The sequence below is a fragment of the Nyctibius grandis genome, chromosome 10 (genome assembly GCF_013368605.1).
Source record: "Nyctibius grandis isolate bNycGra1 chromosome 10, bNycGra1.pri, whole genome shotgun sequence".
Taxonomy (NCBI): domain Eukaryota; kingdom Metazoa; phylum Chordata; class Aves; order Nyctibiiformes; family Nyctibiidae; genus Nyctibius; species Nyctibius grandis.
The window spans coordinates 504831-530979 of record NC_090667.1 but is presented as its reverse complement, the minus strand read 5'-3'; the positions used below and the strand labels follow the sequence as shown (position 1 = coordinate 530979).

Genomic DNA, 26149 nt, shown 5'->3' with positions numbered 1-26149 from the left:
GGCAGTGCGCCTGTCCGCCGCCTGCGGCCCCGCTCTCCTCCCGTGCCCGGCGGGAGCGGAACCGCCCTAGTGCGCAGCCCCCCAGGCCCCGCGGCGGTGCCGGGCAGGGGCGCGTCGCTGCGGCCGCGTTTGCCAGCGCAAAGACCCGGGTCCGCGCCGCGGCCGGGCGGGGCTCCCCGCGCGCGGGGCTCCCCCGCGGAAACCCTGAATAAAGGGGAAAATAAACCGGCTCCGCCGGGCCGCTGGGGGCGCCACCTGGGCGGGCTGCCCGGCGCCGGGCCGCGCGGCCCCTTTAAGAGCACCCCCAAAGCTGTCGCACGGGGTTCGTGTGCTCGCTCCACCTACCCTGCTGGTTGCTCGCTGACCTTCGGGACGGGCTCTTCGCGGCTGCTATTGGCTCGCGGCGTACGAGTGCCGCCGCTTGATTGGTGAGCGGCGGCCTGGTCCCGCCCCAGCTGAGCCCAGCAGGTTCCGTCGCGGGCTGGCGGCTAGTTCCTGTACTAGGCCTCGGCGAAGGGAAGGGGCCGGGGCGAGCGGCGGCTGCGGGGAGCGGGCCGGGCCGGGCCGGCGATGGCGGCAGCGGTGTAGAGCGGAGCCGGGCGGAGCAGCGGGGCCACCATGATCATAGAGAACGTGGACGCTCTCAAGTCTTGGCTGGCCAAGTTGCTGGAGCCGATGTGAGTGCGGGCGGGGGCAGGGCGGTCGCGGGCGGCGGGCAGGGGCAGGGCCGGGCCGCCGTGAGGGGAGGCGGCTCCCGCTGCCAGGTGGGCGCGGAGGCCGGGGCCCTGCCCGCCTGCCCTCCCTCGGCCCGCCGCGGCGGCGCCCCGAGCCCGGGGCAGCCCCGTGTCCTGAGGCCGCGGAGCGTGGCAAGGCCCGGCCCGCAGCCGCGCGGGTGGCTCGCCCGGTGGCCAGCGCTTCTGAGCCGGTTAAAGGGCTGGGGCCGAGGGCCGGGACCTGCCGCGGGCCGCTGCGCGCAGCGTGGCCTTTTGTCCCCAAGGCTGCGCGTCGGCCGCGGGAAGCCCCGGCGGAGCCCGTCTGCTCCCCGCGCCGGGGCCCGCAGGCTGCTCCGCCGCGCCCGGGCTTCGTCCGCAGCCGCCTCCCCCCGGGAGCGGCGGGGACAGCCGAGCGCGGCCGGGGGATGTGCCGGGGGTTTGCCCGGCCCTCGGCAGAGGGCTCTGGGAGGGCGCTTTGACTCGGGGTTTATGGGCGGTGGGAGAGGGCTGTCTCGGGGGGTTGCGTTGGTGGTGGGAGCTGCCCTGTCTCTGAAAAGCACCTCGCACGCAGGCTGAACGCTGGCGACGCGGGTGTAGGGAGGTGTTCGCGGAGGTTTGTCTGCAGCAAGGGTCTGCTAAGGGAAGCTAACTTGTCAGTAATGAGATAGCCGTATAGGTTCCACAGTGTAAAACTAAGACCCGTTTGAAGTTGCAGGACGTACATTTACAATGTGTAGATAACGGATATTTCTACGGATATTTTTCCATTTTTGTATCTTAAATAGGCTTTAGAACTACTCAGTTGTAGTCATTAAGCAGCAGGCCTTTGAAAAGTCTTCGTGACTTTCCTTTATTCTTTTTTAAGATCATAGCTCTCTCTGATACTTGGTCAAATCCTTCTGAAAGGGTGTAGACTGGAACTCTTGCTCCTACCCGTTCCCTGCCAATTCCAATCGACCTTCTGCCGTGCTGTCCAGCATTCCTTTGGTATCTGAGCCGCGCTGTAGGGATGTGAGTTGGAGACGAGGGCTCATGGCAGAGGAGCATAGAATTCGCTGGTCGGTCCTCACAGTTGAGAATTCAGGAGTGAAAATACAAAATGGGTTAACCTGGAGGAGTGTACACACCTTACACGTGCTCCTGTAACGCACAGTGTAATGTGATGCCTGAGGGAAACTGATATATGGGGAAAGGAACGGGAATGGTTATAAAGTGATGGACCATCTCCTTTACTTCGAATTGAAGGTTTATAGCCGGTTGCATGCGGGCACTAGCACCGAATGTGTTGCATACAGTTTATTTCTTCTTGTGAGTGGTGTGTAAGAATTGTAAAATCTGTAAATTTGTGGTTTCTTTGTTGTTAATTGCTACATTTAACATGGCTTTCATCGGATGTCAGAAACAGTGAGCAAACTAATTTGGAGTAGAGCTGCTTGACTGGGTGCTCATGAGGATTTTTTTCTCTAACTAGTTGTCATCTGCGTGGCTTTTTGCGTGTTTGTTTGTTTGTTTTCTCTTTTTTTTTTCTTGAGATTATTTTGAGGTCTATATACTTTATATTATTACCTTCTATTTCCATAGTTAATGTTCTTAGAAAATACACAATTGCCTCTCTAAATGTTAATCTTTAAAAAAAAAAAAAATTTTAAATCATCAAGCTGTTTTAGGTTCCTACCTGCCATCTGGTAGCTTGCATCTGCACCTCTTGAGAGAGGCAAAATGAGGAGCTATTGCTTAATCATTTAACACTGTTAATCTCATTCATACTTTGAGTGTTTTTCTAGTAGCTGAATACTGGAATCAAAAGCAATATCCAATTTAAAGATTAGTGGCAGAGTGTTGCAGCACAAAGATGGCTATCTTTGGCCTTCACGAAGCTGGATAAGAGCTTAGGTAGTGCGGATAGTGAATGTGTATTAATAATTGCACCCCTTTAGCCATTTTACCAGTGTTAAAGGATTATTGTGAAATATGTAGGTCTGGAAGTAGTCCTTGGGAAAGAAAAGCCCCAGTGTGTTAGGCACAGTAAGTTAACCTGTACAGAACGTATCTCATCCATATTTAAAATGTGATTTTGCGGTATATCTTTCTGAACTGCTTTTCATGGTAGTGATGTTTTAATACTTTAAAACCACTTTAATACTGTAAAAAAGGAGGAGGTAGTTTTTCCTAAGCAAAGCTCAGGAGGGAGCAAAAGAGTGGGAACGTCATCAGGTGTGGTAGGGTGGGGGTGGTCACAAGGCAACCGAAATATTGTGCTATAATTGAAAAAAAACTTTGCTGGCCCAGTCGTCCCAGCGCAGCTGTGTTGGTGCCAGCTGTCAGAAGAGCATCCGACGGGTGTTGCCAGGTTTTCTTCGGTGGCTCTTCAGTGACAGGGATTGTCCAACACGGGGGTTTGGCATACTTCAGAATCAAGAGTGGTTCTTTCTCTCAATAGATGTGACGCAGACCCCTCAGCCTTAGCCAACTATGTTGTGGCGTTAGTCAAGAAAGACAAACCGGAGAAAGAGCTGAAAGCTTTCTGTGCTGATCAGCTGGATGTCTTTCTGCAAAAAGGTACTGTGCTCTCCACTGCTTTATCTGTTTGGTGCTGTTCATTTCGTTGGGGGGAGGAGGAAGGATGATGCACCGTTGTTGCCTTCAAAGTACTTGTTATCTGTGGATCAAGTATTTCTTACAGAGTGTGAAGGAATAAAGATCTTGTGATTAAAAAAAAAAATCTTAAGATGAATTTGTGTAGCTTGGTTTTATTCATGGTGGGTGGGAGGAAATCCTATGAAATAAAACTAGCAATTTCATTTTAAACTATCAGTCATGCTTCCAGAAGTTTCTGAGACAGATGTTTGATAACTTCTGAAAACATGGCCCGTATTAATCTTTCAGGCTTCTGGTGAGCTTCTCATAGCAATTTGCTTCAAATTCGGGGTTTTAAACAATTGAAATTCTGACACTCACTGGGGAAGTTATTGTGCATTTTTTGTGATCTGATGTTAAATTGATGATTAGTTGTCTATGAATGATTTACTCTCATAAAAATCGCCGTAAAGAGAGTGCTAACTGTAGCTAGTGGAATAACTGTGGGCTTGTTCCTTGATCATAAGTTTCTCTCACACTTGCCCCTTAGAACATTTAAAAGTTGTAAATGTGATTGAAGGAAAAGTCTCTGTTTCTCTTTGATACACCTGATTATTTTCTTTGTCTAAATAAACAACCTCAAGTTACACAAATGTAATTCCAGGTCCTTGAATGGAACTGTTGTTCATTCATCTTAGATGCTGCTGCTGTAAGCAGTCCACCTGGATGACTTTTTTCAGGGACTTCTCTGGTAAATCTAACAGTGCCCTTAATTCAATACATAACAATATTTTCTTGTGTTCTCTATCCACAGAAACTTCAGGTTTTGTAGATAAACTTTTTGAAAGTCTGTACACAAAGAGTTATCTTCCTTCTCTTGAACCCACAAAAGTAGAAGCGAAGCCTGCAGGTCAGGAAAAAGAAGTCATCAAGGAGGAGGTAATGTTATTTTTTCAGTCGACCTGCCTCTAATTTTCAAATTAGCCATCCCGTGCATTTGTGAGGCAAAATGCGAAAGAAAAATCCACTTTGTTGTGATTAGTGATCTTTACGATCTCTGTGCCTCTGAAGGAAAATGGAAGGTGACCATTCAGACAAGAACATTTTAAAATCCCTTTGTAGAGTCTGCCTTTGATCTAGAGTAATAGCATTCCAAAATCCTATTCAGACGTCCCTGGCAATACGAGCTGATAATGATTTGGAAGGGTTTAAGAGAGGGCGAAGAACAAAACGTTTCCCTTTCCAGTTTTGTATAGTCTATGAGAAATAGAAATTATTTTAAATGTTTTCTGTAATACTTAAAATCAGTGAAATATGGTGGCAAGTGAGGTAGCATTCATTTGCCAACAGTTCTTTCTTTTATCTTGTTTTTAAGTTTTATTGACAAAATTGAAAACAAGTTTTTGAGAAAAGCAAAGTAGTATTTCCATAGTTGTCTAAATCTCTTTGTATATTGTATAATCCTCTGCTATCCCTTTTCTAAGATATATGGGGTTTTTTCTTCAACGTTGGTAATTTTCCAAGAGAAGAGACCTCTTCTCTGTGTTTGTAGCATCCTAATGTACCAACTTTGAGAGAGAGTTGGGGAAAAAATTGCTGTAGAAGTAAATGTGCTTTATTTCCAAATACTCTGATCACAGTTTGCAAAGATACTTTAGGTTGAATATGTGTTTTAATCACTATAGGAAAGATGCAAATAAAGTCAGAGAGTATATATAAAATTCTAGTCCTTTCCCCTCACTCCAGGGATGCTCACGTCATGCAGTGTTAAGAGCAAAAACTGTTGCTGTCTTTATAAAGGGACCATGGGGAGCTTTTTTTCCCTGAAAAGTACTCTAAATAGGTATTCAGCTCTGTGCCTTTGTCTGTAAGCCTAAAATAACATGAAGGAAAATCTGTGCTGGAGTTGTTTGTTCTGTCTTCGGAAGTAAAACTGGTGGATGGTCATGAAGGTGGCAAATAATTGCAATCGAAATCTGTCGCTCAACCAAAACAAAGCTGTATGATATTGTATTGCAGGATGCAGGTCCTTGTTTGACAGAATGGGATTCATCAGTTGATTTAAATTAGAGTTGCTATTTAGTTTTTTCTTTCTTATGTCCTTTTTTTATCTGAGAATGAGACTCGAATTATCATGACAATTCATGGAAGTGGCATTGCTGATGGAAGTTCATCATTTGCAGCTATACCAGTCTCTCACTTTAATAGTTTTCCAATCAGTTCTCAAACTACTGGAATAATTTATAAAATGTTTTTTTTAGAACTACCTTCAGTTGACTTAACGAGTGCTCTGGTGGGGGGGAAAGGGGGAGGTTTTGGGGGTTGGGGATGGGAATAAGGCAAAAGAAGGTATCTAGGACAGCTTTATGGGACAATTTTACAGGATGAGGACATTAAGGAGCTATTTCAACATCAGTAGGGCCTAGATGGTTTGTCATATAGCTCAGTGTATTCCGTGATTCGTGCAAAGGGAGGACACAAACCGAAACAAGCGCAGAATCATAGCTGAGGCTAGGCTGGAAGGGACCCGGATACCGTGTGGTACAACCTGATGGTGAAAGTGGAGCCTTGGGTTAGGCTATCCAGAGCCCTGTCAAGCCAAGTCTTGAGTATTTCTACCAATTCTCCCCAGATAATCCTAAACAAGGATGCAGGAAGCCTTCCTTTTTGTTTTGTCTTAATTGGAAAAAATCTTTTAGACTATTGCGTGTGAACTTTTGCCAGCAAATTTACAGTAGCTTCTAAGCAGTGTAAAATGGCAGCAAAGGCAGCAAAAGTACAACATGGGTTCAGTGATTTACAGTAGTGGTATAGCTGACAGACTTCTGAAACTGCTTTTGTTGAGGCCAGCAAGAAATGTGGCGAGTTCAACCATGCAAACAGGTCTTTTTTGTTTTAAAGCATTTATTTCAAAGTGTAAACTAGTAACTCTCCTTAGTTGTGTTCCAGTTATGAGATTCAGAAAATACCTTATTTGTAGAATTGCTTACTCTAATGGAATAGAGAACTTGTCTTTCATGAATCCTGTTTATAAAGAAAATATCAAAGTAGTTTTATTTTGGGGCATCTGCTCAGCAGAAAAACATGAAAGATCTGAAACAAAAAGCCCAACAACCTCTAGCACTTGATTACTTGTAGTGCTTAAGTATTCTGTGCAAGTAATACCTAAGCATTGCTTTTATATGGGATGCTAACTGTAACTTGAACTAAATCTTGGTCTTATTTTCTTCATTAAAAAAAAAGTAATACTTATCCTTGATTGGTAGTTGTCTCTTAAGCAGAATTTTCAAGAGTCACTTGAAGAAGAGCGGGATGGCAGGAAAAAGAAGTATTCCAGTCCGCAGAGAAGCCGTGCAGATTCTAGTGAGCAAAGGTTAGTTTTGAATCAAAATATTAATATATTCTTCTGTATTTGCTGGCAATCTTTAACTGTGGATTTTTACCTTGTAGGTAGTGGTTTTTCATTAAAATAGTGATTTGCTTCCTCCTTTTCTCTATCTGCAATGTATTGCCTGTACGCCGGTCATGTGCGTGAGAACCCTCCACTAGAAGTTGGTCTCTTCTGAAAGAGTGACAGTGTTTTTCAAACATTAATAGCTAGGAATGTCATCAATTCCATTCTTTCCCTTGTTATATAATGAAAAGCATTGGAGGGGGTAGGGGTTGGGGGGGGGTGTTGTTCACACAGTGTCAACATTGCTTTTAAAACGTGTTCCGTTTTGGTTGTCTAACTCTTTCACTTTTCCAATTCTTCTTAGTCCTCCCCTTGCTGGTTTCTCGAATTAGTGATTCAGCGTTGAGATTCTGTGCTGTTCTGTGTCATTTGGGAAATACTGGGTTGAATGTTTCGCTGTCCAAGTTGGATGTGAAGGATGAACAGTGTCTTGTTGCAAGCTTGATTTTTCATTTGGTTTCTCTTTTCATAAACGTGGTCTACATGTGTGTTTTCTAGAACCAGAGAGAAAAAGAGAGATGATGGAAAATGGAGGGACTATGACAGATACTACGACAGGAGTGACCTGTACAGAGAGAAATCTGGCTGGCGACGTGGCAGGAGTAAAAGTCGTAGTAAAAGCAGAGGGTTAAGTCGAAGCCGTAGCCGCAGCAGGGGCAGAAGCAAAGACCGTGATACAAGCAGAAGCGCTGGTGAGTACCCAAGGTGCTGCTTTAGGAGAACATCTGGTGTCAGTGATGTGTGGTGGCTCCTACGTACTGTACGGTCTACCAGGCTGTGGATGTCCTTAAGTAGTTGGAGCAGATTTTGAGAACTTTGTGTTCCTGAAACTATTAATTAAGATGCTGTTCTTCAGAGTAGAATAATTAAAGGGATTGTTTTCTTCTTTGCTAACCTCTTAATTTATCCACAGGTGTATACCTGTGGATATCAGTGGCTGATATTGTTGTGCTGTGTGTGTTGACAAAGATGTTGATTCTTTTTTCTTTTCTTTTTTTTCCCAAAGGTCTGTCTTTTTGCACAATAGTGTTACGCTCTTTTTCACTTTGTTACTGTGTATTTTTCAGAGAAGGTTTATTTGTAACTGAAGGTGGTTACCATGTGATCTGTTGGTTTTTTCGGGCTAATTCAGGTCGGTTGGAAAAATAAGAGGCACAGATTACAGCGGATTTCAATGCATGTTGAGACCACATTAGTTAAGGGTGGGGAGTAGGTTTGTTGTTTCAGGCTTTTCCCCCATCTCTTTCTGCTTTAAAGGAGAAAGCTGTAATCCAGAATGGAATAAGGAGTAGAGGAATGAATGGGTGTTTTGCGAAGAAAACATTTAGATTCCTGAAGTTAAAACCCTGTTTGCATTATATTTAGTTCTTTTTCCATTGGTAAGACTAAGTTCCTTCAAGAACAGTTTAGCATGCAGAATACTGGATATTTAAGGAAATGTTTATACTCTTATGTAGTATCTTTTTTTCAGGGCTCTGATATACAGAAGAAAGCATGGAATTTACCTTTTTTTTTTTTTTTTTAACAGAGCACCGGGAGAGATCAAAATTCAAGAGTGAAAGAAATGATGTTGAAGGCTCCTATAATCCAGTTTCCATGTCTCCCAGTAAATCTACTGAACAGTATTCCTCTGCACAATCTATTCCCACTGCTGTTACTGTAATTGCACCTGCGCACCATCTTGAAACCACAACAGAGAGCTGGTCAAATTTCTATAACAATCACAGCAATCCCAGCTCGTTTGGCAGAAACCCTCCTCCTAAAAGAAGATGTCGAGATTATGATGGTAAACTCTCAGTTTCATACCTTGTTTCAGTTATTCTGTGACTTTTTTTTTTAGGTATTCACTAAATGTAGGCAGCCAGTAAAAATGCAGTAGCATGTGGAGTATACCTTGTATGTAAAAGATGCATATATGACCTATATTTTACTGGGGAAATAACTAGTCTTACTGGAAGCAGTTCTAATCTGACAGTTGCTGGATAAGAACATATGGAGTTTGTTCACAATTCTGTATGTGCTTGGCAAATATTTCCACCACTGGCAGTTCTGATGAAGATTGCTGTACATGTGTTTAATGTAAAACAGGTGGTACTTCTGACTTTTTTCCCTGGCAGCTTTTATGATGGATGCATGTGTGTTTGCATGCTTTTATGGAAGATTATTCTAATTTGAATTATTTTGCAACCTCATCTGTAATGTAATGTTGGATCAGTGATTGCATGTTTTCTTCAGTAAGAAATTCCAGCAAAAACTGAGATGCTACAGATTGCTGACAAATACTTTTTTTTTCCCTGAAAAGGTTGTTAAATGTTCTGTTTTGCAGAGCGAGGATTTTGTGTACTTGGTGATCTTTGCCAGTTCGATCATGGAAATGATCCTTTAGTAGTAGATGAAGTTTCTTTGCCAAGTATGATTCCTTTTCCTCCACCACCTCCGGGACTTCCTCCTCCTCCTGGTATGCTTCTGCCACCTTTGCCAGGTCCAGCTCGTAATATGAGGTTGCCAGTTCCGCAGGGTCATCCACAGGCTCCCCCTCCTGTTGTCCTTCCCATACCAAGTAGGTCAAAACATTGATCTGTGTTTCTTTATGTCACCAAGTTAAAATTTTGGCCGTTTCTGGAGGATCTGTGTGTATTCAAAGTAATGAGCTCAAGTTTCTTTGCTCGCCATTTGCTATTTAAAATATTGCCAAAACAATTCTGAAAAATCAGCTTGTAAAACATGATGTTCCCAGCAGTTGAAAATGAATTAGATAAATCTGGCAGGGAAGCGGAGTGTCTTTCAGATTATCTCATAACCCTGGTGGTGTTTGGATTGATCACTATTGGATTACGAGCTTTTTTTTTTCTTAATGCAATAATGTTGAGATTTAATCTTCTAAAAGTTATAATAAATTTCTGTGTTTGTGCTGTATTATATATTGCTTTTTAGTAGCAGGTAATGGATACATCGAAGATCTATTTTAGCTCAACAGTGATCTCTGAGACTGTTTAGCCTTTTTTGTTATCTTACTGCATCTTATAGTGTAAATTCTATGAAGAAATAGAATATTAGCTATGTGGTTACTCTTTCAGTACTCTCTATTCCAGTAACACAATACATGCTGTGATAGTTATATCAAATAGCAGCAGCTGTGGATGAGAAATAATTTTATAAGATCAAACCTAAACTTTGCATGAGCCTTTTAGTGGGTGGAATTGGCTTGCTATTGAGTGGTCTCTGATTGTCCTCGTGTCCTGATAGGTTGTGTAGTGTCACTCATCATCCTTTTTTGGCCATATAGTAAGTAGGAATGTATGTATCGTATATGGTGCAAACAAAGCAAAAATAGCTAGACAAATCCCTTGTCTGTGAATGCCTTTTGCCCTGTAGTTCTTGTTTTAGAACTGTAATCTACATGTTGCTGATAGAATCTCTTGCTCTGAGCAAGCCTTGATTCTCCATGGCAGAGCTGAGGGAGGAGCTGCTTTAGCTAATGTGAGCTTTGACAATAATAAACCTCTGGGGAGGAAAAGACTTTTTATCCTCTTTTTTTTTTCTTTTCTCTTTTTTTAAAGCTTTGTCTTTTCTGGGAAAGAGAAAAGGTGTTGGAATCAGAGTAACTTACCTGAGCGGGGCTTATCAACTTACTTTTACTGTAGCGGGATTGTAAATATTTACAATCTTGACCTTGCTCAAAGCAAGGCATAAACAAATTGCACTGAACTGTTTGCACATTTTATCTGTGGGGTTATAAGTCTTAGTGATCTATTCTGTGCTGTCATTGTAGGACCACCTTTAACACAGTCAAGTTTGATAAATAATCGTGACCAGCCTGGGACAAGTGCAGTGCCCAGTCTTGCACCCGTAGGAGCAAGACTACCTCCTCCTTTACCCCAGAACCTGCTGTATACAGTATCAGAACGTAAGCAAATATCTTTTTTTAAAATATACTTGGGATATAAATTTTAAAATTCCTCTGTTGATGTGTGATTAGAAATTACTACCCCTGTCTTCCTCCAGTACATACAAATCTAAAAAGAAGTCTGATGGCTTTCCTCGTGGTCAGTGCATCATCTGCTGTTACTGTGTGGAATAGCAGTCGTGTTCTGTCACTGTCTGAGGACAGTTCGTTGGTGGGGAGCTTCGTTTGCGTTTCATATGCTCAAAGCAATAAGGTTGTTGCACAAGAAAGGGATCCCTTCATCTTCAAGCTGTTTAGTAGAACATTAGTAGGCAAAAGATGGATCTGCAAACCCGTAATTACTGTTTAACTTGGTCTTTATTCCTGTCCAGTTTTGGCTACTACAGATGACAGAGAGAGGTTTTTTTTTCCCCAGCTGTGTATCACAATAGTCTCTACAGTCTTCATATACATTAGTACTTTCTTTCTTTCTTTTTTTCCAGAATCCACTCAGTTCTAGCTTTCTAACTTAAAAAAGAAATGGATGGCTTTCAATGGACATGTCCATCTTCCTTAACAGAGCTCAAATTTTTAAAAAGGGGGGTTTTATGAGGGGAAATAGCAAAATACCTGGAGAGTCCTGGATTGCTCAATTTAAATCCAACAAAGCTTATATTTCTTTGATAATGAAAGGAGTAATGGCATTTCCATGTTTTACTGAGCAAAATAAGATAATTAAATGTCAATATTTTATATTACCCCTGTCTGGGATTTTTTTTTATATAAATATTCTGATTTTTATTCGAAGGAGGGCTCTAGTTCATGATCCATGTCATTGCCTTTGTGACTTCCGTGCTTTTCAGAACTTCAGTCACTCAAATACCTTGTTAGATAATCAGTTCAGTTATCTCCAAATGCTGTCAGGCATCTAGATGTTACCAGCTGATTCTTTCAGCTTCAGAACTTCTTCTAATGGGTGATTCTGGCTCTTAGCTCGCAGGGCATCGCTGCCTTCAGTTGCACTACATAATCCTGTTCTCCAGAACATCTGTGGAGATTCTAACGTCCTGTTCTTGGACTGTTATGGTAACAGCTGCTGGTTGCCCTCTTGGAATCGATTGTATGCCAAATCATGGAGGAGGAACTTGTGGTTCAGCTCATGCAAGGTTAATGAAAGTTCTTGGCAGAGTCTGAAGCTAAACTGTAAAACATCAGTATTGAAATTCTGGGGCATCTGTTCTAAATTGTAGAGTCTTCATTGTTGCTGTGGAGTAAGGAGCTTAAATTCAGAGTGCTTCAAGTCTGTCAAGTCCCCTTGCACAGGCATTCATTTCTGATCCAGGATGTAGTGTGTTTTCTGTGGAGGCTTTTCATAGACTTTATTCGTTCTTGTATAATTTTTCCTTTTTATGGTTGGAAAAATGCATCATCCTTGATTTGGACCTTGGTCTGGAGGAACAATATGAGTCAATTCTTTCATCTTGTGTTCTCATGGTTACCCCTTTTAATTAAAATAATCATTAGTGCCTTACTGGAGCTAGGCAGATAATCTCACTCTTACATAAATTAAGATAACTTCATAGGTAAGTATTGGTCAAATTACCTGATTTCTCAGCTTTCTTTGATTGGAATCATTTAAGTATGTTCTTCCCCAAGAATCCTTTTCTGAAGTAAACTAGACTGTTGGACAGCAAAGACTGAAAATCTCTTTGCATCTTAGGCCCTACAGAATGAATGCTCAAACTAAATCTTTTGTTGCTCCCCTTGAAACACTGTCAGACGTTGTGAAGTTTGTCATACAGGCACCTCATTCCTTTTTCAGGCAGCTCATCAGCAATACTCCGTTATTGTGACCTATGCGCTTCTGACAAACAGTAACAATCAGATTAAAAACCAACAGAGAATATGCCCAGTAGACTTGGGCGAAAAGTTCAGCTGAGGGTTTTAAATGGCGTCACATATTGGCTGTACGACCTCTTTTCTCTTCTCCCTTCATCCGAAACAGCTTCTGATTCTTGCACATCCATGCATTTCCTTAAAGGAAAATTAACCCTGAGTCTTAAACTCATTTAAAAAATTCTTTCATTTCTCTCTTTTTTTATAGATACATATGAGCCAGATGGCTATAACCCTGAAGCTCCTAGTATTACCAGTGCTGGTAGATCTCAGTATCGACAGTTCTTTACGAGAGCACAAACGCAGCGTCCAAATCTAATTGGCCTAACATCTGGGGAGATGGATACAAATCCAAGAGGTAGGAAGGGTTTCTAGTCATTGCTGTTGCTATTTTTGTCCAAGTCCGTCAACACTTATTTTCCCCTTTTTCAGGCTGAAAGCAATAGTTTTTCTCACTGATCCAGTATTTCAGAGCAATTTTCAGACATCTCTACCTTTTTTAACATGCTAATGTGACCATATTAAAGTCAAAGCAGCCTTTTTGATTAAAAATAAGCACTGGCTTGGGAATGTTACAAGGGGTTGGTTGGGTGGGTGGGTGGGTTTTTATTCTTCTTCAGCCTGTGAAGGCACTTTGCAGGTGCTGGGTGCATCTAGAAAGAAAAATAGTGCAGAAAGATGGCTTTAAGCAGTACAGTCTGAAGGCTGCTTTTGGTGTGCCAAGGGCATGTTTAGGACCTGGGGCACAGAGGTGATGATCTACAGTACTCGCCTTGGCTGTTGTGATGGTAGTGAAGAGGGGAACTGTTGTGGCCTGTTTTTGTACTCGATGGTCTGACTCTGTTCTCTCTAAAATGAACGTTGCAGGTAGCGTTCTAATTCTCCTAGCCCATGGAAATCCCAGTCTGCATTTAAGTAATTCTGAATCCTTAACTGGATGGGCGTGGGTGTAGTCTCTTAGTGGTGACATGTACAAAATATCTTTTAGGGGAGAGAACAAGTCAAGGCTCTTCAAAGAAATTTTTGTTCTGTTAGCAGAACTTTCTTTTTCCCTCCTGCTTTCCCTGCCCCAATCCTTAAAAGAAAAGATGTTAAATTTCAGTGTTTCTTATTCAGTAGATAAGAAAGATTTTTTTTTTTCCAATATTTCCTTCCAGTGACTCATCCTATAAAGACTGTGGTTAGATATTATTGCAGAAATTGCTGTTGCTGTTTTCATCTTAATGAGCATCATAAAGGCGGGGTTGGGGCTTTACTGCTGGCCCTCAGATTCTCTCTGAGAACCCATTCCAGCTGTAAGGCATGGGTGAGCGTTCAGCCGTGGGGCTTCACACCACTTGGTTTACTGTCTTTGTCACGTGTGTGAAAGGTTTACTCTAAAATCATCCTCCAAAGTAAGATTAAAACTATGCCCGAAAGTGCCCAGTCTTTGTCCTCCCCAGTGTAATCAGCAGAGCTCTGGCATATATAAAAACCATAGAAAATTGACTTATAACTCAGACTTCTTTTTAGGAGTTGACTGTTTGGCATACATAGGAGACTAACAGCAATAGCATAATCTTAAAAAGGTCGTACATAAATGCTTGGCAAACTGTGATCCAGTGCTTTAGCTGTGTGTTTGTTGAAGTTGCTTCAAACTTTAATGTCTCCAAGAGTATAATTTCATGCAATAGTTGTGCTTAATTAGCAGTTTGTTGCTGACACTGGATGGAGGGATGACAAGGGGACAGCAGTGGGAGGAATGGCTTCTTGGTTGCTTTTTCACTGTCAGGGCTTAATACAGGGAAAGCTGGTTGTTTTTTCAGCCCATGCCACATTGCAGGACTCTAACCTGAAGTTTGGGAACCTAGCCTTGTTTCTTTTCCTCCTTTTTTTTTTTTTCACCCCTCTTTTTTTCCTTTTCCTGCAGAATCTGAATTTTCAGTACCTGGAAGATGGAGTTTTATCTTTGTTTCTTCAAGCTAATACTAATCTTAAAGGTCAACATCTCATCCCTGCTGGCTGGACAAAATGTTTTACTCAAATTGTTTAGTTAGGTTAGCAAGTGATCTCTGAAGTAACTTCATAAACAAAACTGCCCAACTTCATAAAGTCTTCCTAACTTGTCTGTTTTTAAACTCAGTCCTATTTAGCTGTTCTGATGTCTGATGTATGGTGAATAACACAGGCCTTTTTCCTTCCCTCCAGCTGCCAATATTATCATCCAGACTGAACCTCCCATTCCCATTACAAACAATAGCAGCAATGTAACTAGAGTGGTCCTTGAACCAGACAGCAGGAAAAGATCTCCAAGCAGCATGGAATGTCCACCATTAAAGAAACCGTGGCTGGGAAAGTAAGAATTAACAACTGCAGTTGACTAATTGGAATGCCCTTTACTGCTATCAGTGCTGTGAATATCACTAGCCCCTGTAATTTGAGCTGGTTGGGTCAGAAAATCTGTTCCACATAATATGGAGACTAAATATTTGGTGGTGACTCTTTTTGTTCATGTCTAGAGTGTATACTTTTTATGAGAAAAATAAAAGTTAAATGTGTGTTAACATTTGCTGCCTTCCTTAAGTACCTGTATGCCTATCTAAATGACTATCTTGTTCTCATTTTCTCTAGGCAAGCAAATAACAACCAGAATAAGCCAGGATTTTTGAAAAAGAATCAGTATACTAATACAAAATTAGAAGTTCGAAAAATTCCACCAGAATTGAACAATATTACACAGCTCAATGAACATTTCAGCAAATTTGGGACTATTGTAAACATTCAGGTAAAAAACAAAGTTCAGTTTTGTGCCTGTGTGTGGGTATTTTATTTTCCCTGAAGCCGCCTTGAATATTGCAGCTGAACTGCATTCCTTGGGAAATCTTAGTGGAGGCTAAGTGGGAGAGTAGATAATCAAATTCAAAGAAACCTTTTCTTGGTCTACCCTGTATTATTATTATTTTAATTCTGTAAAAGTATGTTGGCTTCTGCCTTCATGAGGTCTTATTACATTGGAAAGGCTTGCAGGTGTAACAGTATCTAAACCAACTCCAGTTTCTGAGCACCTTGTGTGTAATTTTTGAAAGAGATCTTCTAACAATTTCTGTCTTGTATCATAGTCCTACAGTATTTCATAGTCAGGATTTTGACAAAGATGCTACAGGAGAGCCTTTATATGCATCAGTTTATTGCCACTTTGCATCCTAGAACTGGCTCCAGTTCAGTGGTGTTCCTTGTACTGTAAGAAGGGGAGAAGCACTATATAAGCAAAACACAGGTAGTTACATGGTGAAAATAGCATTTAATTTCCATTTATTTTTCTAGACAGAACAATTGCTTCTTAAGTCCTTGGTTAGAGGTCTGAATAAAAGACAGATGCCTGGAAAGCCTCTGTATTTCTTGAGCTGATAATTTTATGTCCTAGCCCAAAAGGTACTGTGGTGCTTTCCGCACCTCGATAATGAAATAATGCATTTAAAACATGCTATCTCAGTCATTATACTGGAAAGTCCAAGATACGTTTTTATTCCTGTGATTAATTTTTAGAGAAAAATAGTCTTATTTAAGACTTAGATAATACTTCTTTGAGAATGTGATGAGCCTATGCCTTGTCCACCCTCAGACAGCAGTCTTCTTTCAGCAGGTTAGAATAAAGAGCTTTCGAGTCAGCGCTAGGGTCTCTTCAGTCATACCCCAGTGGCAGCTCACGGTGCTCTGAATATATGATGCTATTTGGTGGAGGAGTATTTTATTTTATTTTATTTTACTGCATATAGGCCTTACTGCAAGTATGTGTAATATTTGCAGAAAGGTACTTGGGTTTAATGACATACACTGTTTACCTGTATTTTGAGCTGTTAATATCATTGGATATCCCATTCATTAATGCAGATTATTTGTAGTTTGGTTTGCTACTGGTTGAGATGTTTTCTTCCTTGAGAAATAATGGATTCTAATGAACTTTTGGTTTAGGTTGCCTTCCAGAATGACCCTGAAGCTGCTCTAATTCAGTACTTAACTAACGAGGAGGCTAGGAAGGCGATTTCCAGCACTGAGGCAGTCCTGAACAATCGGTTTATCAGGGTGCTGTGGCACAGAGAAAGCGAACAGCAGCCCGCATTGCTGCAGCAACAACAGCAGCAGGCACCCCCACAGTCTCTTCATCACCAGCTTCACCTTCAGCAGCAAGCCCTGACCACGAGTCCAGCTGTAACAATGCATAGCAATCTGTCAAAGGTATTGTGCTATTGTAAACTAGGGATGGAGCAGTGAAGGTCGTCAGTGTTCCTATGTGACTGCTACTTCAAAAAAGCAGAGTACATAATCTTTCACTTTTTAATATCTATCGATACACAGGTGATGAATAAACCACTGGCATCTGGTGCCTATGTCCTTAATAAAGTCCCAGTGAAACGTCGTCTTGGAGCAGCAGGTGGAAACCAGCCTGACTTAAGCCAGCCTGGGGCTGCGGTGGAGGACTCTCAGGTACGTTTATGAAGGCTGACCATCTTCATCCCTGCAGTTAAAGCTTTGGCCTGTTAGCTGAGAAGGAACTAGCAAACAGGACTTGCGAATTGTTCCCAGTTGGTTCTGTTTCTTTTCACTAACGTTCCGTGCAGCCATGGTCAGTCACTTCTTCCTAGTGTCATTAGCTGTTTTATAGGGACAATGACTTCAGAAACAAAGTATCAGGATTTTAAGTAGCACAAAATATTTTTGGCAGTGCTTCATAGTAAACAAATGTGACAGCCTGTATGTGAGGTCAGCTTTTTGTAGGCAGATCTAATTGCTTTCCCAGTGATTTTTGAGCTTATGCTGTGCTTTAACAGTAGTGCTAGAAGCTTATAGACTACTTCTGCGAAGCGTTCAAGCTGATACAGTTTAATTCACACTGATTTCACAGTGTAGTATGTGTTATTGGCCACAAAGAAGTCGTCCTTTTAAGACAGGAGGTATGCAGGTGACTTTTGCTGCCCTGTTTGATCAGGAGGTGTGATGTTAGACCATGACTGCAAAGCTGAATATAACGCAGATGTGGAAGATCAGCGTCAGTGGTCTTCCTAGTGGCTGTCAGGACACAGAGGGAGTTTTGGATGAAGCGGGAAGGAAAGTCTCTTGCAGAAATCCTTTTAACAAGCATTTAAGCTGATTGCTTCCAAGCAAGCTAACTGTTAGACCGATGCCTTTATGCATGTGTTTTAATTACCTTGGTCTTTTTGTCTCATTGCATAAATCTGGAAGTTTGTGTTCATGTTTCACAGAATACATTCCTCTAAAATTCATTGATGGTATATCACATGCGTTTTAAGCTATTACATGTTTTTGTGTGTGTGTTTATTATTTCAGACGTTTCCTTCTTCTGCAAGCCACTCAAAAATGGTTTACAGTTCTTCAAACTTAAAGACATCTATGAAGCCTGGTGCAGGGTCTAAACCTCACGATGTGCAAGAAGCCCTTAAAAAAAAACAGGTACTGTACTGTTCGTTGGCTGACTGACAGGGTAGCGATCAAAGTACTTTATAAAGAAGGGTTTGATAGGCAACTTAAACCTCAAATATTGCTGTGTAGCTTTCTACATTAGTGTAGTTTATGTCATCATTATCAAACTATCTTGCACATGCACATTGAGATTAATCATGGGTAAGGGAGTATTCCTTTTGAGATGGCTTAATTGACACTCTTGGTTGTGTGTGGTTTTTCTGGGTTCTCTTGAGGCATTTCTCTGATTTTAATCTCTGCAGGTATGAGACACTTAAATCACATCGTAGGGTATGTTTCTTAACACGTGTCTGAAGGGGGCAAAAATTTAGTAGAGTACTTCACAGCAGAAAGTTAGCAAGTGTTTATTGTTTTTTTTCTGGATCAGATACACTTTATACTTGTGCATTTTGCAGACTAGTGGTTTTCATCATGGCCTTCACTTCTATGGCTTGAAGAAGAAAATATGGTATATATGAGTGCATATGATGCTAGACTGCTTTTTGCTGATTGAAAGAATTTTCTTCTCATATAGGAGGCAATGAAACTCCAACAAGACATGAGGAAAAAGAAGCAGGAGATGTTAGAAAAACAAATAGAATGCCAGAAGGTAAGTCTGGAATGTCTTCTAGTAAATACATTCTGATTTTGTAGATACCTGTCTGCTCAGTGTTGTTTTTCATGGAATTTTATATTCCTGCTCTTTTATTAATACATAGATGTTGATATCCAAGCTGGAGAAAAATAAGGCCATGAAACCAGAAGAGAGAGCAGAAATAATGAAGACCTTAAAAGAACTAGGAGGAAAAATATCCCAGTTAAAGGATGAATTAAAAACTTCATCTGCAACCTCTACACCATCAAAATTAAAGTCCAAGACAGAGGTATTTATTGTGCAAGACACTTGCCTGCCTGTCTTTTGTAACTGTTTCTAATATTATGTCCTAAAAATGCAGCAACATTAGATCAAAACACTTCCGAGCAGTATTTTGGATTTGAGAGTGAACCATGGCCAAGCAAGCCATGGCTGTAAGAAACTCGGATGACCTAGTTTTGCATGTAGCTCATTCAGGCTTGTTCCAATTCTGAAGCAGAGAATTCTGGGCCCTTTGAAAAAGGGGTTGAGGGAGGGGCATGGAGGCAACTAAACTGAATTTAGAGGGAAGTATGGCTGTTGTGTGCTGATCTGTCTGTATCATTTACATAAACACATTGCTGAAGAAGTGGAATAAAGCAGTAAAGCACACATTACAGTTCCACTTTTCACTTTCTCTTTCTGCACCTTTTTCTCTAAGGCACAAAAGGAACTTTTAGATGCAGAGCTGGACTTTCATAAGAGACTCTCTTCTGGGGAAGACACAACTGAACTGCGAAAAAAGCTCAGTCAGTTACAAGTAGAGGTGAGTTTGTCTGGATTGATGCTTTTAATGTATTTATGCTACATAAATGTTTTAAATCCTTTCAAACTGAGGATGACTTTGTACATTCTTTGCCTTCTTTAAACAGGCTGCCCGTTTAGGCATTCTGCCTGTTGGTCGAGGAAAGACAGTGCCAGCCCAAGGCAGAGGACGAGGACGGGGTCGTGGTGGGAGAGGAAGGGGCATGTTGAATCATATGGTGGTGGATCATCGTCCCAAAGCACTAGCAGTTGGAGGCTTCGTTGAAGAGGAAAAAGATGAATTGTTACAGCACTTCTCTGTAAGTATGAGGTCACATTAAAAAAATAACAAAAACCTGAAGAGGAGAATTGTGGCCAAGCTATAAATCTGAGGTTAAGTAGGTAACCAACACCCTGGATGTGTGCTTCCTTGCAAAGAGAGGCATGCTAAGGACTTTGTAAATAACTGTTTCTCTTCCAAATTCTTGAAGATGCAAGTCTTTTTGTTTCTGTTAGTGCAAACAAATCAAGGATGTTATCCTGAATTCATGGAACAGGCTATCGATAAGCAAAGTTTCAAGAGTTATCAAGGGTGTAAATGTAATGTCTTTTATAGCTGCTGTACAATAGTTGCCCAATGCATTCTTTTAATAGGCAAAGCTAAATGGCTTACTCTTATTAATTCTGCATTAAAGTGGTTTAAAACACTTTAGAAGGCTGAAATATACCTATCAGCCTCTCTCTGTTTACAATTCATTTTTCAGATCAGCAGTTCATGCCATTTTGTCTTGTTTCTCTCTAGCTCAAGAAGCAAAGCACTGTTTTGCTAAATAGGACATCGATTTCAAGGGAGTTAAATTTATTTACAAACTCATGGCAGAGCAAGTAGCTTGCTAGTTTGTAAGCTAACAGGTGTGTTAGCATCATAACTGAGTTAACATAATAAAGGAAAAACTGATTTTACATTTCCCTCAGTTACTCTTTTCAGAATGAAATGTTTTCATATGCAAAGCTAGTAAACTTCTCAGAGAGATCATGTAATACTTCATAAATAGACCCAGCATGAAACCTAAGCTTGATCAAGACAGTTTGGTATTTCTGGATGCTCCCTGCATAGCAGGTGACTGATATGGAAAACTAATTCTGTAGAATCCTGCCCTTTAGAGGTGGATACAGAAAGGCAGTAGAGTTCTCAGGATAATTGGTAATCTGAAAGCTTGTTTGTTTCTGGTTTGAGTGGGAGCAGAGAACTTCACAGTTCTTCATACAGTGGGGTAAGCGTTGCTCTTTGGGGAACTGGTGCTCTCTGCTCTGGCCTCATTGCTTATCAGAAGGTTAGAGGCCACCACGACTGCTTTGATTAGGGAAATTCAGTGAAACATGTTGTGTGGTTTGATCAAAAAAAAACCAGCCTGCTTCATGACATGGTAACAGTGCTGGGAACCCTGGGAACAGCCCTGAGAGGGGACCAGAGTGCCTTTTTTAGAAAGATCTTTAATTGTATTTCTGAGAGATTTCATGTTTTTGAACATTTTAGCTGGTAAAACAAGTAAAAGTTTTTACAAACAACTAGTGCTGTTACTCAACCTATTGTCTTACTGGCTTTTAAACTACTTCTGCCATTCATACTAAATCTGAAGTTGACTACAATTTTCTTTGCTGCTGCTTGTACTCCATGCATAAAGCCTTTTTTTGTTTGTTTTGGCATTTTTTTTTTACTATTTAACTATCATTGCTGCTGCTGTTCCAATTTTCACCGTTATGCAGTATATAAATTCTAAAAATGCAGACTTTTTGTTAATCTAGCCATACTAGATTATATTTTTCTTCCTCCCAGTAGTATACTTACAGAACGTGCTCAGGAGCTCTATAACGAAGTTTGATTCCTATTACTGAAATCTCTTTTGCAAATTAATGAGCTCTGAAGGACTTGCTTAACAGATCTAAAAAGTACAACAATGAAGGGCAGAAGAGAATAAGGGAAATAGTGAATTCAAAGAATTCACTTCTGAGCTTTAAATTAATACACTTATTTCCTTTCATCCTGCAAAATGAAGCTCCACTTATCAGAATAAGAATAAATCTGAGCTTTTCTGCCAAAATACAAGTGCAAATGCTGCAGTATTTCTGGATGATGCAGTTGAGATTTCTTTGGCTCTCGCTTTTCTGTCCAAAAAATAAGATTTCAGTGGCACTTCAGTACACTGCAATTGTAGCACATGACAATCGTGTTTTTGAGGGAGAATATTACTACTTTTTCTAATTGATTTTTCTCTCATAGAAATTTGGAGATATTGAAGACCTTCAAGAAGAGGATTCCCCATTAAGTATTGTTCTAACTTTTAAATCTCGCTCAGAAGCTGAGAATGTAAGTAGAATAATGGATATGTTTCTTTCATCGTTCTAAAATAAGAATTTTTAACTTCTTGTATCTGCCTTTGTATCTTAAAATTTACCAGGCTTGAATCCCACTACTTTGAGCTGGGTCGTGTGGGTATTTGTTCTACTGCACACGGTGTCACTAAAGGGGGAAACACCTCCTGTCTACCTTAGTAGTGACATAGGTCTTTTGCTGGTAAAGGCTCATTGTCACAATGAGCTCGGAGCTCTGTTAGTCGTTTCAGGTTGCTGGTAGGTGAGCACTGTTTAGCAGATTCGGGTTTGGATGAAGTTGCTTTCGGAACACTTAAGTGGATGATTGTGGCTTATATGTTTGAGGTCTTCAGGTGTGAATCTGCATGATGTTCACTGGGTCTAGCTCATTGTTGGCAATCTACTTGATCCTCTTTCTGAAAATCTGTTCATTTAAAATACAATCTAGGCTGCTAACCAAGGATCCCGGTTCAAAGACCGAAAGCTACAGATATCATGGTACAAACCTAAGGTACCCTCTGTGTCCACAGAAATCGAGGAAGAGGAGCCTAAGGAAGAGGTATGAAAATATGTTAATGACCTAATCACTCTTGTGGACTATAATAGCTAAGAGCTCTTTTAGGGTACAGTTTTCTGTTTATTGAAGAAATGTCATAAAAGATGTTTTTACAAACCAGAAACTTAACTGTTTCTGAACGGTCAGGTGCATTTTCCACATTTTAAAAAAGGGAAAAGGTGAGGGGAGGGGTGAAGCACATTCTGGATGGGATGTTGGTTTGTCAGCTATGAAAATAAACCTCACATTCTCTATATGCAGGCTGCTCATCTTTTTACTTCACAGTATTAGTGCTCCACTGTAGGATAAGTTTCGTGTATCCTTTCCTGTAATTAGGAACACATTAAGCTTTTAAAGGTTTTTCCATCTGGGCATTTAACACAGTTTTAAACTGTTGTTTCAGAGCGGGTGGGTGGTTGTTTATTCCTGCTTCCTTTCAAGTCTGGCTTTCTTTTCCTTTCTTGATGTGTGAGGCTGCTGCTCTTTCCGTAAAACTTGTTGAACGTAATTGTGTGTGTTTTGGGGAGATACTCGGTAAACAAGAACCTGATGTAAAGGAGAGCTGATGCTGTGTTGTGTGCCGTGTTTCCTAGGACGCAGCATGGAACTTCTTTGTTTAAAAGTATGTCTTGTCTTCATCTAGGAGACTGAAACCTCAGATTTATTTTTGCACGAAGATGATGATGATGACGACGAAGATGAGGATGAATCCCGTTCGTGGAGAAGATGAAACTTGACGTTGGAAATGTATTATTTTAGGAATATAGTTCAAGCTACATCTTTTAAACATTTATTTAAGGAAGTCGATGAGCCAAAAAAAAGCTTTACTTTCTTTTCAAACCACAAGATTTAAAGTGAGCAAAGTTTGTTACAAAAACATTTCGGATATAGAGCTGTGATACTAAGCTAGCCAAAGGCCCAGTAACGTTTTACATAATTATCAAGCTCACCAGGGTGGTGATTTTTTTCTATTTAAGAAGGATAAAAAAAGAGAGGGGAAAAAGAATTAGTATTTTCTTGTCCTCTTTTTGTGTCACCTGTATTACCTTGTTTTGGGTTTTTTATAATGTGATTGATTTGTTAGTTTATAATTGAAAAGATACTCCAGGTTTTATTTAGCAATATTATGGGGTTGGGGGAAAGACGCAAACTTTCATTAAATGTTATGAAAGAAAAAAATTGCCTCATTTGCTAATTGAAAAAGGGTAGCATTTTATTTCATATGGAATGGCTTATTGTAGGACTGACTTGTGGCTAGATTCATAAATCATTCATTTCAATATGTTTGAAAGCCACATGGTTTCTGTGTTCTACTGCTTTTTGTGAGAGGAGATGGAAGAAGCAATTTAACAGGGTATTATTATAATATCGTTCAGTTCACTCTGTTTCTTCAAGTTCTGCTTCACAGAAAACATTAGCAATGACACATATTTGAGTGAATTTTCACTCCCTGTTGATTTTCTTCTGTAGTTTCAGTGTAAGGTTCAAGTTTAAGTTAGTCTGTTTACTGCATTTCAGTATTTGTCAGTATGAACGTAATGAGTTTCATACTTCCTCGAAAGAAAAACACCTGGACTGGCAGCAGCTTACCAGCCCGTAGGAACTCTTCCTTCTCTCTCTGATACCGACTGTTCATGTTCAGACCAAATCCATGAAGCATTCAGGCAAAATGCTTTTTAGCCAACAGGAGGTCAGTGTGCTGCTCAAGGGCTGGCCTTAAACCAGTGCTTGAGGTGGTAAGGCTTCAGAGGAGCGTTCAGAGCTGGTTTGGAGGGTTCTTGATTAATCTCCAATGTAATTTTGTTCAGACACGTTTAAGATGAACTCCATTACGTTCTCAGTTGCCTTATTGTTGTACCATTTTAAAAACACACCCTCCCCCCCCAGAAATGGGGTGTGTTACGACAGAAATGAGGACAACACGTTCAGATGCTTGAGCCATGTATCTTAACTGCTGCGCAGCTCTTGGGGTTCATGGACGTGTTACCTCGTAGGCATCTTCCTTGACTCTGTCCCTTTGTACCGTACACTTTTCAGTACATTTTATGTACGTTTCGATACAAAATAAACAGAATGTCGGTGCAAAAAGGCTCTCCTCTTGAATAATTAGTTTGACAGTGTATTAGCCAGCGAGTTCCCGACTGAAGAAAAATATACATCAAAACCTTTAAATTAGATGGCTCTGAACTCAGCTAGTGACACGCAGTCGAGCATGCCTTTGGGTGAACAGGCCCCTGACTCTGTCGTCCTTTTGCCGTGGTGGTGTATCAAAGTCAAACCAGTCCGATTCTCTATTTCCGTGTCAGCTGAAGGGAATATATCTTTCAGTATTCTGTCTCTTCATGTCGAAACCTCACCTCTGTGTAATTGGGACTTCCCTGCTCATACTGGGGCTAAATTACAGACATGAAGAAACGAGGGGAAGCCAATCCTGCATACTTACAAAATGTCTTGCTTTTCTCCCATCATCTCTAATGTTTTTTTTTAATGTCTGTGGCTCAGTCAGTGTATATTTCGAAAGATCCATTGCAACAAACATATTTGAGTCCTGACAGTTTAAAAAAATGATAGAGGGAACAAAAGGATTTATATATTTTTTTGTACAGAGTTTTTTCTTAAACTGTATAATTTTGTAAATATTTTGCTTTTTTTGTGTACTAAAACTACCAGCGTATAGATTTCAATAAGAACTGTTGTATTTTTGTATTTGGAAAATGAAAACTACAGTGAATGAATGAAGCTGTAAGAAAAATTGCAGTAGCCTTTGACACGCATAGAATGGGATTCCTTTTCATATGGTTTTAGCTCTGGAGTGACACCTGAGTGGCACACTGTGTTCAGGGGCACGCTGGCTGTTTGGGCTGGGCGAGAGAGGAGGGGAGCGAGGACGGTAGCTTTATTTAGTGAGTTTGGGAGAGCTCCATACCATTTCTGGGGGGTTTTGCCCCCCTTTACACTACACCAACCCTCAAGTGCCATCCCAAACGTGATGTCTAAACGCTGAGGCACAAAGGCAAGTTGTGCCCCTGAGCTCACCCCGTGCTGTTTGTTATGGGGAGCTGGAGTGATGGGCAGTGCAGCGGCATCTGACTGCTGGTGGGTGAGGGGAGGAAGGCTCTTGGAAGGTGACTCCCTTGTGCCGAAGCTGATGGATCTCCCTGTATTTTAGGGTATCCGAGGCCATATTGAACTGTTTGGGGTGCTCTGGGTTGGGGTGGGTTGTTTGTTTTAGTAGGTAACGTGACAGTACAGCTTAGTTTATTTTATGGCAGCGCTTTACTGTGAAATTCCTGTGTACTATAGAGTACCTTCGACAACACAACAGAGTAACTCGTGTGCAGCAGCCAGTGTGTGTGCAGGCGAGGTGTGATGGGGTGGTACCAGTCTGACCTAGGGGTACGAACACTGACAAGAGTGTGTGGTGAGAAAAGAAACTGTTAGGCAGAATTATCGCCCTTTCGTTGTTGAATTAACCTAAGCAAAAAGAACAGAACAAACTCGAGAGCTGAAAAGATGAATCTGAAAACAGTTGCCTGCTTGTTGTGAGAACACCACTTGTTTTAGCAAAATCATGTGAAAAGGAATAAAGTTCCTCTTGGTGTATAGTAAACTTGTACTATAGTTTTTACAAATTGTGAACTTGTGTAATAGTATAATAGGAGATATTGTTGAATTTCTAACTGTTTATACATTTAAAATCATATATGTAATGTTTGTTTTATTGATTACAATCTGAATTTCTAAGATGCATGTTGACTTTTTTGCAATAAAGATATACCATGGAATGGTTCAAGATTTAGAAAAGACAGAAAATTCTAACGCAAATTGGACAGCAGAACCATTCAAAAAAAAATTACAA

At 40.9% G+C, this 26149-nt stretch overlaps 1 protein-coding gene across 4 annotated transcripts; it reads left to right on the top strand.

Annotated features, from left to right (window-relative positions):
• The first annotated feature begins 479 nt into the window (after nucleotides 1–479).
• On the top strand, nucleotides 480–26149 carry RBM27 (RNA binding motif protein 27). 4 transcript variants are annotated; one of them, XM_068408680.1, is made up of 21 exons: nucleotides 480–677; nucleotides 3154–3272; nucleotides 4105–4229; nucleotides 6572–6663; nucleotides 7243–7436; nucleotides 8273–8530; nucleotides 9071–9304; nucleotides 10517–10651; nucleotides 12735–12884; nucleotides 14714–14861; nucleotides 15137–15290; nucleotides 16478–16741; nucleotides 16862–16990; nucleotides 17852–17974; nucleotides 18519–18593; nucleotides 18703–18867; nucleotides 19279–19383; nucleotides 19490–19681; nucleotides 21643–21729; nucleotides 22183–22293; nucleotides 22934–26149. In XM_068408680.1, exons 1-21 carry the CDS (start codon nucleotides 619–621, stop codon nucleotides 23018–23020), a joined length of 3006 nt encoding a protein of 1001 aa, XP_068264781.1. In that variant the 5' UTR covers nucleotides 480–618; the 3' UTR covers nucleotides 23021–26149. The 4 variants fall into 4 exon arrangements, with proteins under 4 accessions (XP_068264781.1, XP_068264780.1, XP_068264782.1 ...); XM_068408679.1 differs by having other exon boundaries at nucleotides 6557–6663; XM_068408681.1 differs by lacking the exon at nucleotides 12735–12884 and having other exon boundaries at nucleotides 6557–6663.

Coding starts and splice junctions, on each gene's coding strand:
- RBM27 (XM_068408679.1), top strand. CDS start 619: ATGATCATAGAGAACGTGGACGCTCTCAAGTCTTGGCTGGCCAAGTTG. Junction 8,531..9,070: donor AAGATGTCGAGATTATGATG/GTAAACTCTCAG, acceptor TCTGTTTTGCAG/AGCGAGGATTTTGTGTACTT. Junction 9,305..10,516: donor TGTTGTCCTTCCCATACCAA/GTAGGTCAAAAC, acceptor CTGTCATTGTAG/GACCACCTTTAACACAGTCA.